At 48.8% G+C, this 14171-nt stretch overlaps 1 protein-coding gene across 1 annotated transcript in view; it reads left to right on the plus strand.

Annotated features, from left to right (window-relative positions):
* The window catches only part of GNAO1 (G protein subunit alpha o1), a 143402-nt gene that overhangs the window by 68040 nt on the left and 61191 nt on the right, over positions 1–14171 (plus strand). The window contains exon 3 of the mRNA XM_006190098.3: positions 9247–9388. Coding sequence (XP_006190160.1) covers positions 9247–9388 — 142 coding nt within the window. The remainder of the gene's footprint in view (positions 1–9246; positions 9389–14171) is intronic.

Here is a 14171-nt window from a genome sequence, read left to right on the forward strand (position 1 = left end):
AGCCTTTATGCCTAGAGAAGAGCAAAACTTCTGCCTCCCATCTGGGGCCTCCAAGTCTCAGTGCCTCTGCTCCTTTGGGACTTGGGGAAATAAAAATCAAGGGCTTAGCATAATTAGTGAAACATACACATCATGCCTCTGCCCAGCCAGTGGTCTCTGAGCCAGTAATTCAAAACATGGATACCCCCTGGCCCCCAGCCCCTCACTCTTAGTTCCAGGTCCAGGCACTTTTGCACTGAGTAGGCGGGGACCCATGGTCTGGGAGTTGGGGCTCGTGGTCTAGCCCTGCTTTGGCACTGATTAGTCTGTGACTTTTAAATAATACTAGCAACTGGCAGTTATTGGGCCTCACGCATTCTGTAGTACTGCTGACAACCTTGTAAGGGACAGTCATTGTCCCCATTTTCTAGAGGAGAGCCCTGGGCCCAGGAAAGTTGAGATCTTGCCTGTAGTCCACACTGTTAGTGAACAGGAGAGGCAGGGTGTATCGAGCTCCTGACAGGTGCTCTATGTATATTTGTAGAACGAATTCAGTGCATGATTGGTATGCTCCAGGGGATTTGGTCTGCTGCAGGTCCTAGAAACGCCCACCTCCCACCACCCCTGCCCACCCAGTGCCCTCTGGACCACTGTTGATGGCCCTGCTTGGTCTTCACTATTGGTGACATCCACCGAATCAGGGGCCAGGGGCTCTCCTGCAGGTCAAACTCCACTGGGCATAGGACTTCACCCAGTGAGAGTACATACAAGAACACAGTGGGGTTCCAATAGGAGAAGAGGGAGGGGGCTTCAGCAGGGCCCCCCCATCCTCAGGTGCTCCCCTCTGCTTTCCCTGCCTCACGCTGGTCGGTGGCCCTGCCAGTGCCCGGAGCCTGGTTGGTGTTTGCGGTGATTCCGCTTTTGAGTTAACTCGCTGTATTACTTCTCTGTGAGACTCAGCGGAGTCCGCCCTCAGGAGGGAACATCGGAACTGTACCAGCCCCAGATCCAGAGCAGCCCTCCTGACCCGGCTCTCTGGCTTCCAGTCCCACCTGCCAGCCCACGAAGCACCTTCCATTCATTTAGCACACGTTTCCCGGGCACCCTGTGTGCCAGCGGGGGGCCCTGGAAGACACGCAAAGGTCACAAGGACAGTGGCTCTCCACGGCACCACCTGTGCGGTCCCCTGTCGGGAGTCCTGTCTCTCTCCCTGTCTCCCACCTGCTCCCCAAGAGGTGGGCCCTGCACCCCTAGTGTAGGGCCTCCTCTTGTTGCTCTTTCTGGCTGTATTTTTCTTCTTGGGTAAATTACTCCAATTGTAATTTAAATAACTGTTTGTAACAGTACTTGATCTCTGTCTTCCACGTGCAAGCTCATATGTAAGGGCAGGAATTGTGTCTGTCGGCTCGCTCTTAGATCCCCAGCACTTGATACAGCGCCTGGTACGGAGTCGGCACCCCAAAGGATGTGAAAAGTGAATTAGGGGTGAGTGAAGAAGCTTACAGAACACCTTCCAGGGAGCCTCCAAATTATTGGGAACTAGAGCTTTTAAGACAGAAAGGGAGGTAGATGAGAGGCCGTGACACGATGGAAAGGCCTCTGGGAGTTTTGTCCCTGCTCTGCCATAAGCTCACCATGTGACTGTAGGCAAGTCTGTCCTCTCTAAGTCAGTTACCTACCCAGGCAGAGGGCATCATGGTAGGAGCATGACCTTTGTTATCAGACAGTCTCAAGGTTGAGTTGGTAGTTCCGCAGTGTCACTGAGAACTCCCTATACTCCTTTGATCTGCCATCGTCAGGGTGGTGGCATTTAACCTCGTGGTCACAATATAGCTGTCATGGCTCCAGTATTTATGTCCTCACACAACCACATATAAAAGTAAGAAGCCAGGGAATAGCTGTTGGAGGGACAGCGAGGGACAGAGGAACAGTGGAGAAATGGGGAGACAGAGGCCTGTTCTCAAAGGCTTCTCATTGGAGCAAGAAGGAAAACCCTTTCTCAGAGACATTTCTTGCCAACTCCCCTTCATCCCTTGAACTGGATCCCATGGTCACTCGTAGCTGCAAGGGAGACAGGGAAGGGAGCTCACCATGGTGAGAAGGGAATGGCTTTTGGGTGGCAGCCAGCATGTCTGACACACATACCCTTCAGCTGGCCTTTGGCAGATGCCACTTCACACTGTTAAGTCCCACGTTCTCAGCAGTAGCTTTGTCACCTGGAACGAGAGCCCTGGGAAGATGGGGACTGGGCCTCACAGGCTTTGAAGTCACAAGATCTTACATCAGGCTGAACCCAAGGGAAACATGTCAGGAAATTCCTATTAACAACTTTACCCCTTTTTATTCGATTCTCCTCTCTAGGCCAAAATGGTCCCCCTCTTAGACACCAGTGTCCATCTCCCACTGAATGTGATTTGTTCTCTCAAATAACAAATGCACATTTTTTTTTAGTGAACGAAACAAACATAACAAGAAGAAAGTAAAAGAAATCATTGAATGCAACCACCCAAAAGTGATTACTGATGGTATTTTTTCAAGCATCTTCCCATAGCATCTTTTCTCTCCCCCACCTTCTCCCCCCACACCCTCTCCTCTTACCAGCACCATCGCACACAAATGTAGTTTTACACAAATGGCTGCACAGGGCACACATTGTACTCTGGACGGTCTTTTCATTTTACAGTTCCGTCCAGGTCCAGTGCTCCAGTATGTTCTGCGGAGCCCCTGATTGGTGATATGTGGTTTACTGGCATCTCACTGTTCACTGTTTGATTAAAACTGTGTTATCTGAAGCCAGGGTGGTCTTTGCCCCCCTCTGCTGGGGAGGGCTGTGGCTCTGGGGCCCTAGCCCCAGGGCTGATCGGGTCTCCCTGATGATTGGAAACCGTTGTCAGTGGTCACACAAGTGAAGCCCTGAGCACTGACCCTAACTCCGGCAGCCAGTGTGTGAGCAGACATACATTTTATGACCTGATAAGGCAGCTCCCAAATCAGGAAATTTAGCTTTTCAACCCACTGCTGCTCCTGTGACATCAGATAAATGAGCAGACTTTCCACTCCAGTTTGGAGAATGCCCCCTCTCCCGCCCCATCTTCCTCCCTGTGGCTGTGAGACCCTCAGGGGTCCTCCCAGGGCATCGTGGCCTCCCCGCCCTAGGGTTCTGGGTCCCTTCCTGTCCTCAAGAGGACAGGCACAGGACACCCAGCACGCTGCACTTTCTCCTCCTGCCCCACTCACCAAATACAACAAGAACAACAGTCATAATAACAACTAAACTGATGGAGTGCTTACTGTGCCAGGCCCTCCCTCTTCTTTACACATCACGATCCAGTGAAGGTAGTTACTAGTAGTTACCAGGCCCTTCTCCACGGAAAGCTGACAAAACTGAAGCCCCAGTCAGTTAAGGAAATTGCCCAGTCACACAGCTCAAGTCTGGTTCCAGAAGCATCCCCCTTACTCTGAACTCTTAAAGGGATTGCTTTGGAGGTTGGGGAGACAGTCCGAGTGCAGGGGAAAGGATGCTGATAAAAAGAAGCAGAGGAGGGGCACTTAATCCACCATGGAGATGGAGTGAAAAATCATGTGTTCCAGCAGCTTAGCATCTGTGAGTTTGTGAACCTCCAGAAATTGGGGGTAAAACTGTGTGTATTGGTGCATTTGTCACAATCTCAAAGGCATCTGTGATTCAGAGAGGGAGAATGGCTGCTGAGCCAGATGATCCTCCAAGGTCCCTTCCAGCTCCCAAGCCTGTGCTTCTGTGACCATATAAGGCCACTGCGCCGAGGGAGTCTCAGTGCAGCCGAGTGCAGTCTGACACTGAGAGGCGGGAACAGAGAACAAAGGGAGCCCCAGCCCAGGCCTCCTGTGGGGTCCCCAAGGCAGCAAAGCAAGAAGATGGGATAGAGGAGGCTGGGGGTCCCTCTGTGGTCACCTTGTCCCAGAATACTCAGACCCACTTGGACAGCCTTGGCTGCCACCCTCCCTCTCTCTCCCCATTTCCACTTTAGACCTCCTCCCTCCTCTAGGGGAGGTTTCCAGAATCCAGTTGGTGGCTCCTGTCCAGAGTCGAACACTCAAGGCTGCACAGTCAGCCCTTGCTTGCTCCCTGTGTTTCTTCTGGTTTGGTAGCTGGGAACACCCCTCAGAGTCCCTGAGTTCAGGGTGAGCACCAATGCAGCATCTAGCTTGGCCCCCCTTTGCTACCCTGGCTCTGCAGACATAGGAAATCCGGTGGGTTCCCACCCCGACATAAACACACATCTGCCTCCTTTAGTAAGCTCCATGGAGAGGGTGGCTCTTGTGCATCTGTGCGATCCTGGCTCGTGTAGTTATGTCCCACTCTCTCTGAGTACTATTCAGAGCCTAGCCCTGTGCCAGTTAATCTGGAGTAGGGGAGCTGAGATGAATGAGATGTGGTGCCTGACCTCCAGGGGCTGACAGGCTGGTGGTAAAGACAGAAAGTTAATAAACAAATGTAATATGAGATGGTCTCTCCAGGTATGAAAGTTGTTTTAGTCATGACTCTATTCGTTGTAAGTAACAGAAACCCAAATCAAATTAGCTTATGCAAAAATAGGAGGAAGTTATATGGCTCTTATCACTCAAAAGAGTAAGGATAGGGTTAGCTTCAGTCATGGCCGGTTCCAGTGGCTCATATGACGTGTCTGGGACTTGATTCTGTACTCTCTCACTCAACCATGTAGGTGAAGATCAGTTTGTCTGGGGCTTCTGCAGTGTGAGGTGCCAGAGGTGCCACTGACTGTCACTAAGGTGTCCCAGATTCCAGCCTGGTCTTCTCCAGGACCTAGAGCTGGGCTATTACAAGAGACCAGACTTCCATGGACTGCCTCTTCCTGGACACCTCCTTTCCTTGCCCCACAATCCTTGAGCTGATATTATAGGAGGTGTTTTTATGTGCACTTTGTCTGTGAAATCTCTGGATTCTATGGGAACCTGGGTATGGGGATCCCAGGCAGCAGAAGCAGTCCTGCCTTTCAGCATCCATCCACCTGGTGGTCACAAGCAGGGCCCCGAATGCCACTTTCACACTTATGAGCTGTGTGACCTTGGGTAACTGGGTTACCCTCTCTGAGCCTCAGTTTTGTCAGCTGTAAAGAGCAGATAATAATTTTTATCTCCAAGGATTGCTTTGAAGATTAGATGTGACTGTGCATGTAAAGCACTTAGCATGGAGAGTAAACCCTCAAACATTAGCTGCTTCTATGATTCTGCTGCTTTTATACCAGCAGTGAAAGAAGTTCTGTTTGGGGAATTTTGACTTCAGAGTGAGGTTGTTATATAAAGAGCTACCACTTATTATACACTTACTATATGATAGGCACTTTACATTTATTCCTCACAACAGCTCCTTGCAGTTGAGGAAACCAAGGCCTGAGGGGTTGAGTTCTTTACCAGGAATACACAGCTCATCAGTGATAGAACCAGAGTCACCCACAGCTTCCTGACTCCTCCTGAGCTCTAACCACTGCTCTGCTCTGCTCTGCCTCTCTGGAATGAGATGGAAAATAGAAAATAAAGTGGCCTCAAGGGATACTTTTAAGGATATATGACTCAAATCAGTGCTGGCAAAAGAGGAATGTGGCATGAAAGAAATACTGAAGGACTTCCAGTAAAAAACTAAGCATTTTTCTCCTAGTGGTCGGATTATGAATGCTATTCCTTTTCAGTGTTGTTCTGTATGGCTCAACTTTTCAAGGGTTGAGTACATACTACTTTGTAGTCAGCTGGGGAAGGAAGGTATAATTTCTACCCTGAAGCAGGAAGCTCAATTTTAAGCTCATATAAGCAAGTGTGAACAAGTTATATAACTAATAATCATGATGTGAGCAGTTTTTGCGCAAATTGCATCATTTTTTTGTAAACCCCAAATGAAGCTTCTGTATCTTGGAACACCCCAGGCCCCAGTGAAGCCTTCTAGGCAGCATTCTGCCTAGTCCAGCCTGAGGACTGGGGTGGGGCAGAGAGGACTGTGTACCAGGAGACCTGGGGTCTGCGTCTGCATCTGGCACTCACCCTACCTGCTGACAGCCATGAGGCCGGTTACTTAATGTCTCTCAGTGTCAGTTTCCTATTCTACAAACAGGTATAATGAAAACCTGCCCTCCCTACCTCATTAGGTGGTGTAAAAATTGATACTGGTGGGTGTGAAAAATGATAGTCCCATCCCCTAGTAGAGGGCAGCTCTGTAAGCAGCCAAGGGTCTAGAGAGTATTCCCAGGAGAGTGGCAGGTCCTGCCGGTCCTGCCCTTCCTGCCCGTCCTGCCCATCCTGTGTGAAGCTTGAGAAGAAACTCATTGCACTGGCTTCTTGGGAGGGTATGTCATGGGGGCCAGCAAACCCAGGCTGCACGTCTCAGGTCGCCCAGAGGTCCCACCCTCTGCGGGGAGACTGGTCATGGAGGCTTTTTAGTGGTGGCTCTAGAGTATATAATATGTGTCTTAACTTATGCTTTACTTTCAAATAATATTACGCTGCTTCATGTATAAAGTAAGAGTTTTTCAACAGTATATTTCCATTTTAACCCTCCCATCCTTTATACTATTGTTGCATAAATTTCACTTCTGCATATGTTTTAAACATCACAGTATATTTTTCAGCCTTTTTTCTCTCTTTGCTTCGGTTTGGATAGTTTATATTGCTATGTCTTCAAATTCACTAATGTGTCTAATCTGCTGTTTATCCCCACAGAGAAATTTTTATCCTACATATTGTATTTTCATCTCTAGATACTCCATTTTTTTCTTTTCTGTATCTTCGATTTCTCTACCCATTATATTCATGTTTTCCTTTAAGTTCTTGAAAATATTTTAAGTAGATGTTTTTGAGGTCTTTTTTGTTAATTCCACCATCTCAGTCACTTCTGAGTCTGCTTCTTTTGACTGATTTTTCTCCTGGTTATGGGTCACACTTCCCTCCTTCTTGGCATATCCAGAAATTGTTTACTGCATGCTGGATATTGTGAATATTATTTTGTTAAGTGTCTGGATTTTGTTGTCCTCATGTAAAGAGTGTTGGATTTCATTCTGTCAGGCAATTAAGTTACTTATGGATCAGTTTGGTTCTTTTGTGGCCCATTTTTAAGATTTTTCAGGGCAGGTCTAAAGTAGCCTTTACTCTGGTGTTGGGTTAGCCCTACCAACATGGCATGAGCTTTCTGGGGTCTCTGCCAAATGCCCTAGGTGGTCACTCTCCACTCTGGCTAGGCAGAACTTGAAACATCTCCCAGCCTTGCCTGAGTGGTGGGAGGTGTTCAACTTATTACTTGTTTCTTGTGGATCGTGTAGAGTCTCACTCTCTTTAGCCAAAGACTCAAGGAGACCCCTATTGAGATATCAGGAACTTTCTCTCTCTTTGCCCATTTCTGTCTGGTGCTCTGCCTCTCAAATCCCAGCCACCTCAGCCTTCCTGAACTTTTATCTCTGTCCGTCCCCTCAGTAAGACCGCTGTGCTCTGCTTGGGCTCTCCCTCCCAGCACTGAGGTCTGGTCAATGCCTCCAGGCGGAAAGCCAAGGCAATCATAGGACTCGCCACGCTTGTTTCCCTTCTGTCCCAGATCATAGTCCTGTGCTGCCTATTCTCCAGCCTCTGAAACCACTTGTTTCATGTATTTGTCCAGTTTTCTAGTTGTTTACAGTGGGAGCGAACAATTCCCTTTGAGATCTGCCTGGGGTAGTGCACCAGTGATCCAGACTGGATGCATGCTCCCTCAAGAAACTTGTACAAAAATGGATTTAGGGCTAATAAAAGTCAGGGAAAAGTCAGTAGGGTCATTCTGATCTGCTTCTCAGAGAAACTCAGGATAAAGACTCACAACCCAGCACCAAGTCATATTTTATAAAAGGAATCGTTAGCGTCCATCATCTGATGACTGGGTAAATAAAAGTGGTATATCCTTCCATGGAATATACTTTCACAATCAAAAGAAATGGAGTACTGATCCATGCTACCACGTGGATGAACATGCCAGGTGAAAGAAACTAGGCACGGAAGACCACATCATATGTGATTCCATTTACATGAAATATCCAGAATAGGCAAATTTATACAAACTGAAGACAGATCACATTAGTGGTTGCTTACTGCTGGGGTGGGGGTGGGGTGACTGCCGATGGGTACAGGATTTCTTTGGGGGAGGACAAAAATGTTCTAAAATTAGACAGTGGTAGTCATCGCCCAATCTTGTGAATATACTCAGAAACGTTGAGTTACATGCTTTCAATGGGTGAATTGTACAGTATGTGAATTTTATCTCAGTAAAACTTTTATACAGAGAAAGAAGGCTTATTAGCAGTTTTCTTCTATACTGCAGGAAGTGAAGGACCAGAAAGGGGCCTTGGAGGTGGAAAGGGGGTTCGGTTATTTGCACAGGTGTATGTCCATGTTACAGGTGGTATTCAGTCTTGGACTGAAAATCGTGACCACAGGAGAGTTTACATGGTTTATTGGGGGATGACTAATGTTGGATGTTAGTCTTGAAATCCATTTGCTCTCTCTTAAGTACCTCAACCATAAGGGGATTCCTGCAGAGTCTCAGTTTTACCCACTTTTAGTCTTCTCCCTGGGCCCTTGTCAGCAGTGAGTGTTCATTGAGTGGCTGCCATCTGCAGGGAGCAAGGGCCTTAGGGCGTGTCCAGCCTCTGCCCTGACCCCAGAGGGACCTGAGAACAGGAGCAGGAACTGTCACGTGGCCACTGAGAATTACAACGTCACCTTCGTGTCCTCCGTGTCATGTTCAAAGACATCAGAATAAGAGACAAGTGGTCAAATCCCAGCGGAGGGAGGAGGGTAGGCACACTCTTTCTGTTGACTTTTCTGTTGTCTCTGAGAGGTCTTCAGCAGTATACCCCTGAGAGGATATTTAAGTTAAGACCTTGAGCGTTGCTTAAAAATACTAATAGCTAACATCTGTTGAGTGCTTAGAGTGTGTTCAGAGTGCTGTTCTGAGTGCATTCAAGTATTATCAGCACCTCGACTGATGTGTCTTCCCTTGTAGTAGGGAACGTGGGAAGACTGTGTTTCCTTCTTCCACTATTCTGTTTTTCAGATTAATTTTCAGTAATTCAGGTAAATTTTTCCTTCAGATTTTGAGGTCTTATCGCAGCAATTCGGTAATTCAGCATGCAAACTGGACCTGGCCTTCAGCCAGCTGAGCTGGGAGATTGGCCGGGGGCTTCCCGGGCCTGGCGCGCTCGGTGCCAGGTGAGGACAGCGCACTCATCAGATGTGCCATGTGTGGTTTTCCTCTAGGATCATCCATGAAGATGGCTTCTCTGGAGAAGACGTGAAACAGTATAAGCCTGTTGTCTACAGCAACACCATCCAGTCCCTGGCAGCCATCGTCCGGGCCATGGACACTTTGGGCATCGAATATGGTGACAAGGAGAGAAAGGTAGGCCGCTGAGCCCGTGGGCACGGTGAGGAGAGGGGCTGTCTCCGCTGCCGTGTTGGGGGTGGGAGCAGCCATTTGAATCACCTCTCTTCCCTCCTTTACATCAAAAGATGTGTTTTCTGCCTCTTCAAGGTGAGTCTGAGGACCTAAGGGGCTCTCCTTCCAATAAGAAGTCTATGTCCTAGAACAAGGGCAGTTTTTTCAATTGAGTTGCCAGGCATCCGATAAGTGTTGAATGGAATAAGTATGTAAAAGCCTCTTATTTGCAAACATTTGCATTAACTTTAAGACTGAGCTATACACAGCTACACTGGCAAAACTCAATAAAAGGGGGTAGGGAGGAAAAGCAGCTTCAGAGAATTCTATCCAGAAGTGCATCTTTGTCTCCTGGTGGGATTCTGAACCCCAGCGATCCTGGAGCGTGGGGAAGGGAAGCAGGTGGCGGCCTCTGAGCACCTGGGCCCCTCATTGGAGCCTCTGGACAGAGAGCATTAATCTCTGATGATGATGTGGTTTGGTTATGTGTTTATATACATACCCTGTCTTTGCTAAAAATCACCTCCCTTACAGAGGAAAACTATCCTCGCCTTCTCTGGGTCTGATAAATCGTCTGTGACAGATAGCTTTAAATGTAAAATTCAATATTTTATGCACAAAATCCTAATTCTATGGGGCAGAGTCATCCAGCTCAGGCACTGGCTCCTCCTGGAACAGGGGAAATGGGTGACTGAGAGCATGTCTGAGGCCGGCCCCGGGTGGGGACGCCGGGTGCTACTTCTCTGCCAGGCTGAGTCCAGGAGCTGGTTCTGCAGAGGAAGTTCTTCTCCCCAGGGGCCGGCTTTTGTTTTGGTCACAGAGCCAAGGCCTGCAGAATGAGGGGCACTGTGAGTTCTTCTGTCTTGTTTCCACTCAGTATTCACTGAGGGTACAATTTACTGGGCTCTGGGAATACAGGACCCAGCTCAGTAGGAGTGGTGCCAGAGAAACTGGGCAGCAAATAGCAACTCGGATCACAAGAAGTAGCCAGGATGGTCTGCAGGGCTCCATTTATTTTAATAGTAATGGCCACAGTGGTAATACAAATAGCTTTCATGTATTTTGCACCTACTAGCTTCCAGGCACTGTAACTCACTTTAATCAGCTCAGGCATTAAAGCCCAGAGCAGGAAATGCCTGGTCTGATCTTCAGACACAGAACAGGCCACAGGCGTCTGGTCTCTCTGTCTCCCCTTTGGCCAAAGAGAGAGCACGATGCCTGAATCTCAGTTAACCAGATGACAGACACAGTGCAAAAGACTCATGTGTCCAAGGCATGCGCATGTGCGCCCTGGCACGCGCGCGCGCGCGCACACAAACACACACACTGCCTGCAAAATCTTCCAAGAATGTGTGTGTTCACTGCCATACCTACCTCCCAACCAACTGTTCCTTCCCAAAAACCTGCCCTGATCATAACCCAGAATAGTCAGTGTGACTTTGAAATGCTTTTCTCCTTCAGTTTTGGAAACATTCATTATTCCTGGATTTTTTTTTTTTTCCGTTTTACTATCCTGAATAGAGAGATGATTGCTTGGAAATTGCTAGGAACATAGTATATTAAAGACTATACTCCAGGGCCCCTCGGCCTCTGTGGCTGTTTCTCTTCTGTGGGATTTCCCAGTCGAGACAACCCTCAAATAGGAGATTGGGAAAGTCTCCAATGGAAAGGGAGACTGAGAGCAGAGTGGGGACTCCCTAGAGAGCCCACTGGACACTGCGGAGCTGGAGCCCAGCCTGTTACAGTTGGTGACATCACGGCTGCTGCCTGACCCATCCCGAGGGCAGCACAGGCTCGTTAGGTGCAGTCCCTCTGGCTGGCAAAGACCCCCAGGCCCTGGGGTACCTCCCCCTGTGTTATTTCACCTTAGGCCAAAGTGAGCCAGGCAGCTGGAGAAGGTGTTTCCTGGGAGCGGGCTGGTGTGGATTTGCAGTCTGGACAGCTGGGTGCAGGGAGCCCTATATATCATTTTGGGGTTGGGGGGGCAGTGGGGGCAGCTACCAGGTAGCCAGGGAAGGTTCACCTGAGCCTGGAAGGGACACTAGTGTTGGAACTTGACCATGAAAAGGAGCCAGCCATGGGAGGAAGAGGGACAGAGATTCCAAGCAGACACCACCAGGGCCCTAGGTGAGGAGTAAGCCTGGCAAGTTGGCAAAAGAGAAGCTCCATTCAGCCTGATCTGTGCCCATGGGGAGGGGTGGGGCCTGGGGGATTGGACACCCTCTAGTCCAGTCTGCCTGCAGCCCGCCACCTGTCAGTGTCCAGATGCCCTGACCCCAGGGCTGGGTTTCCAACCTCTTTCCTCTCTCAGGTCCCCAGTAGGGGATCTGCTGTTTTGATTTTGGGAAAATGGCTCCATGCAGAGCAGACCCAGATTGATGTTTTGGCCTCTAAAGAAAAGCCCTCCTTCCTGTTCTTGTCTTCCCAACCTCTACCATCCTCCCCACATGCAGCACCTGCTTGGGCCAACCAGCTTTACATTCTCCAAACAGAGAAGCATCTAGATGCTTCCTTGCTGTACCTCATTAGGACAGCATCCCTGACTTCTCTCAGCAGCTGCCTCACCCCCTGCCCGGGCCCCCAGTGGAGGGAGGACCGACTGGTTTCTCCCTCGGCCTCGCTGGGATGCGGACTCACAAGGCCACGTGGCAGTGCGTGAGCCCAAGCCTGCAAGAGCCTCCACGTCAGGCAAATAGCAGGGACTCCCTCAAGCACCTCATGCCCCAGCACTCAGCAAGGACCAGCTGAGTTCCCATCTTTGCATGAAGCTTTCCTCTCCTTCCCCGACAGCAGAGCACAGCGCAGTGTTTTCTCCATTGAGCCCGTTTCTCATGCACTGTGTCAGTTTTTCCTTTGAGCGATGACCCTTGCACTTTAGGGTGGTCAAAACCCATTTGAGCAGCTAATGAAAGCCGTGAGACTTCTCTCCAGAGCTGTGTACCTGCACACATACCCAGGAAATTTTGCATATGATTTCAGGGCACTCTGGAACTCAGAAAGCCCACCAGTGGAGTCTAGAGTAAGAACTTCATTATCTAAGAGCTTTCTGCTCAAGGTCTGTGTCATTCATCTTTGGGTCATCTCCTCAGCCCAACAACCAGCACAGCGCTCAACACACCGTAGGTCTCACCAAAAAATCCCTTGCATGGAATTACACTTCTAACTTTCTCAGTTCTCAGAGAAAAAAAGGAAAAGTACCTGTAATTTTATCATTAATGAATAGATGGTGACTGAGTACTATGTGTGGACTTTGTGCTAAGCTCTGGGGAAGGAGTCAGAGGAATGTGAAATAGAGCCTTGAAGGGGCTGGTCATCTTGGGAAGACAAGGCTCACAGGCTGAATGACCCCAGCAATTGCATGAGAGGTGAGGGAAAGCTTCTTAGTGGAAGTGAGGCTGTAGCTGTCCTCAAAGCAGCACATGGCTTGACAGGTGTGGGTGAGGAAAGGGACTTGAAGCAGAGAAAAGCATGAATAAAGGCCGTGGGTTGGTGGTAACCAAAGAAGATTTGATTGACAGAGGAGGCCAGTGGCCGGTACAGAGGATTAGGATATGGGAAGGTGTGAGAAAGTTAGAAAATACAGTTAGGTCCAGATTGGGTAGATCTTGGAAAGTATGCCAAGGAGTTTGGGTTTTTTCCTGTTGGCAGTAGATAGCCATTGGTAAATTTTGGCATGTGCAGGGTGGGCTAAGTGGTGGGATAGACTGAAGGTAGGGAGACAGGTTGGGAAGCTGCAGTAAGGGTCTCCACTGGGGTTGGAAAAGAAGGACAACAAAGTGATGTGTGGTGATGAAAGAAAGGGGCCCTGTGATTAATTGGCTGCTGGTCCTAAAAGATAAGGATCAGGAAACTGGGACTCCACTGTTTCTAGCCTAGATGACTGGGAACCAGGAGAAACCTCTGGCGGAAAGTCAGGAGAAGTGCTGATCTGGGCCAAATATGGTTTCAACCTACTAGGCTCCAGGTGGGAGTGATCAGCAAGTAGATGGCTTCAGAGAACTGAAGCTCTGAGAATTAAAGACGATCATAATCGTCACTTTCAATTTTTATATACCAGGGCTCATATTAAACCATTTACATTTATTAAGTTATTTAATCCTGACAAATACCTGTGCAGTGGGTGCTATTGTCACCCACATTTTACAAATGAAGAAAATGAGGCCCAGAGAGGCTAAGTGTCTTGCCCAAGGTCATGCAGTACAAAATATATATGCATATAATATAGATATGTAACCCTAATGAAGCTATAATCCATGTGGCTCGGGTCCAGGGCAGAGTCCCATTTAAATAGGCACAAGATAATAGGCAAAACAGATCTTCAGAAGAATCCCATTTCTTTGTTCTGAGTCTCTCTAAAATATGAGAAGGGACTCAAAGGACAACTCCCACTGCTTTTCTCCTGTGTCCTTTTCTGCCTTCTTCATGTCTGTCCCACCCCCACTCTCTCAAGCTGCTTTCTCCCCCAGTTCTCCAGAGATCATCTCTCTGCCACCAACCTTCCAGGCTTTCTCTCTCCAGTCCTCTCCCTCCTTCTCACTCTCCCACATTTTTCCTCCTGACTTCTTCCTCCTCTCCTGCTCTCTGCCTGGAAGGAATTCACTCTCCTCCTCTCCCTCTCTCCTTTTCTCCGTCTATTCCTTGGTTTCTCTCTTTCTTCCTTTGTGCCTCCTTCCCCCCTTTCCTTCTCCTTTCCCTCCCCTTCTCTCCCCATCTCTCTCCCTCCTTCCTTCCCTCCCTACTCACCCCC

The sequence above is a fragment of the Camelus ferus genome, chromosome 9 (genome assembly GCF_009834535.1).
Source record: "Camelus ferus isolate YT-003-E chromosome 9, BCGSAC_Cfer_1.0, whole genome shotgun sequence".
Lineage (NCBI taxonomy): Eukaryota > Metazoa > Chordata > Mammalia > Artiodactyla > Camelidae > Camelus > Camelus ferus.